At 47.1% G+C, this 2256-nt stretch overlaps 1 protein-coding gene across 2 annotated transcripts; it reads left to right on the top strand.

Annotated features, from left to right (window-relative positions):
• Nucleotides 1-616: 616 nt before the first annotated feature.
• Nucleotides 617-1914, top strand: LOC100277871 (14-dihydroxy-2-naphthoyl-CoA thioesterase 1). Of its 2 annotated transcripts, none has more exons than XM_023301127.2 (2): nt 617-1241; nt 1322-1894. In XM_023301127.2, exons 1-2 carry the CDS (start codon nt 864-866, stop codon nt 1559-1561), a joined length of 618 nt encoding a protein of 205 aa, XP_023156895.1. In that variant the 5' UTR covers nt 617-863; the 3' UTR covers nt 1562-1894. The 2 variants fall into 2 exon arrangements, with proteins under 2 accessions (XP_023156895.1, NP_001144798.2); NM_001151326.2 differs by having other exon boundaries at nt 722-1241; nt 1338-1914.
• The last annotated feature ends 342 nt before the right edge of the window (nt 1915-2256 follow it).

The following is a 2256-nucleotide window of genomic DNA, read 5'->3' as shown; positions in this document are numbered from 1 at the left end:
ATATTTTTATAATTTTAATTAACCTCGAAAGTCTAGTTTAACTTCCTAGTTGCTCGTATGGTGACTTAAAACCGTTCAGGGTGACAGATCGAACGGTTTCTAGAACTTAGGGAGTAAGAAATGAGCTTTCTAACAAAGGGAGGTAAATTAGACACACAATAGTTGAAGGAGGTTTTATGTTTTTTTTTCCTGTTTTGAAAAAAAAACTAAGAGCCCGTTTGGCAGGGCTTCGGCTCTGGCTTTTCTATGAAAATAAGCCAAAGTCCTGCCAAACACCTCTTTTCAAAACGACTTCCTGCGAAAAAACACCTAAAAACTAGAGCCGTTTTTGTAGTACGAAGAAGAAGTCACAAATAGTAGTTTCACTGGCTTTGGCTCTAGCTCTGGCACTTTAATACATGGAAATGGCTCTAGCTCCAGCATAAGCCGTTTCTGTCAAACGATTTATAAAATGACTTTAGCTCTAACAAAAAACAGAGCTAGCTATATCTATTTTTTTGATAAGTCAGAGCCGTGCCAATAGAACCTAAGTTATTGGTGTTCTTTCTATAAAAAAGGCCCAACCTGATAGTTAATACAAGCAAGCGCACACATACCCTGCACATGCATAGCCCAACAAGCCCACCGGGCTCTTTCGGCTTCGGCCGAGAGATACATCAATGCAATCAGCCGACGCCCTCAATTCATTCTTGTTTGGTTGGCGGTTGGCGGATGCGCACACACTACACCGTTTGACCTCTGCCCGTCTCTTCTTCCCTACCACGCCACGCCACCCTTACACACGCACCAGCACCGCTCTAGGCCGCACGCCGCAGGCCGCATCAGCTTGAGCGTCTAGGACTAGGAAGAGGTAGCAGCGTTCGATGGCCGGCGACGACTGCGACAGCAGCAAGCCAAAGCCTCCGCCGCCAGCGGCGGAGGGTGCGGGCGAGGTCGTCGAAGGCCCCGTGGCTGCGGACAAGGCGCTGCACGCGCTGGGCTTCGAGTTCACCCGCATCGGCGCGCGCGAGGTCGCCGGCCGCCTCCCCGTCACAGACACCTGCTGCCAGCCGTTCGGGGTGCTGAATGGCGGCGTGTCGGCGCTGGTGGCCGAGTCCACGGCCAGCGTCGGCGCGTTTATGGCGTCCGGGTACCGGCGGGTGGCCGGCGTGCAGCTGTCCATCAACCACCTCCGCCCCGCTCGCCTCGGCGACGTCGTCCGGGCGCAGGCCGTCCCCGTCCAGCTCGGCCGCAGCATCCAGGTCTCCCAGCGCATGTTTGGTTTGCCTGATCAATCGTATATTCGTAATAAGCTTGATGAGGCCAATTGAAATGTTGCTAGCTTGTTCTGCTGGCAGGTGTGGGAGGTCCAGATATGGCGAGCGGACCCTTCCACAGGGGAGTGCAGAGATCTGGTGTCAACAGCCAGAGTTACCATGCTGATAATAACCAACCCATCAAAACCAGAGGAGATGTCGACTCACAAAGCAAGCATCAAGAAATACGCAAAGCTGTAGAGAGAGAGAGAGAGAGAGAGAGAGAGAGAGGACTACAATTTACATTACTATTATATATGAAATAAAACCAACCGCTTTCACCTGTTTACACCTCCCAGTACTAGGAACACTAAACCAACATCATCTCCAGACATTTCACTCTCCAACTAATCGATGCTCAAAGACGAACGAAGGACATGTGTGTCGTTTCTTTTTGACAATTGTGTCAGTGCCTCTGTTTTAGAGTAAAACTATAGATTATTACCCTGTTTTTTAGACTTTGCATTTTTGTCCCTATTTTTTTTTTAAATAAAACTGCTGTATACCATTATTTCGTCAGTTATACTTAATGGTGTTAAGTGGGTGTTTGTCACTGCTCTGGGTTTCAACTTGAGCGTGAAGATGATATGTTTGCAATACTTCTATCGTTAATATGGTATGCGGCGTATGCCTATAATACTCTTATATACTTTTGTGAAACACCACCACCTCCAAACGAGAAGACATATCCACTTATGGCCCACATCTCATCAGTATTGGATATCTAATTTATACCATAATAACCCTTTATTACCCTCTAGTAGCCAGTATATTGAATACCATAATATATAGTACCTTTTCAAATAACATTTTACTCTCTCAAGAGTAAGCGAATGATCACTTCCCGGGTTTGACACAAATCAGCTTCGTTAGTTCACAGCAAATAAGTGGACCAATTGTTGGAGCAGGGTGCTGCAGTTTATGTTTGTGTACAATTTAACCGATACATATAGCTCGATAT

This window comes from Zea mays, chromosome 10 (assembly GCF_902167145.1).
Source record: "Zea mays cultivar B73 chromosome 10, Zm-B73-REFERENCE-NAM-5.0, whole genome shotgun sequence".
Taxonomy (NCBI): Eukaryota; Viridiplantae; Streptophyta; class Magnoliopsida; order Poales; family Poaceae; genus Zea; species Zea mays.
The sequence above is the reverse complement of the archived record's forward strand: the minus strand, read 5'-3'. Positions and strand labels throughout refer to the sequence as shown.

What these genes read in the sequence shown, in the direction of transcription:
- LOC100277871 (XM_023301127.2), top strand. Translation starts at nt 864, where the DNA reads ATGGCCGGCGACGACTGCGACAGCAGCAAGCCAAAGCCTCCGCCGCCA. An exon ending in AGCTCGGCCGCAGCATCCAG is followed by an intron (nt 1,242 to 1,321) that starts GTCTCCCAGCGC and finishes AAATGTTGCTAG; the next exon opens with CTTGTTCTGCTGGCAGGTGT.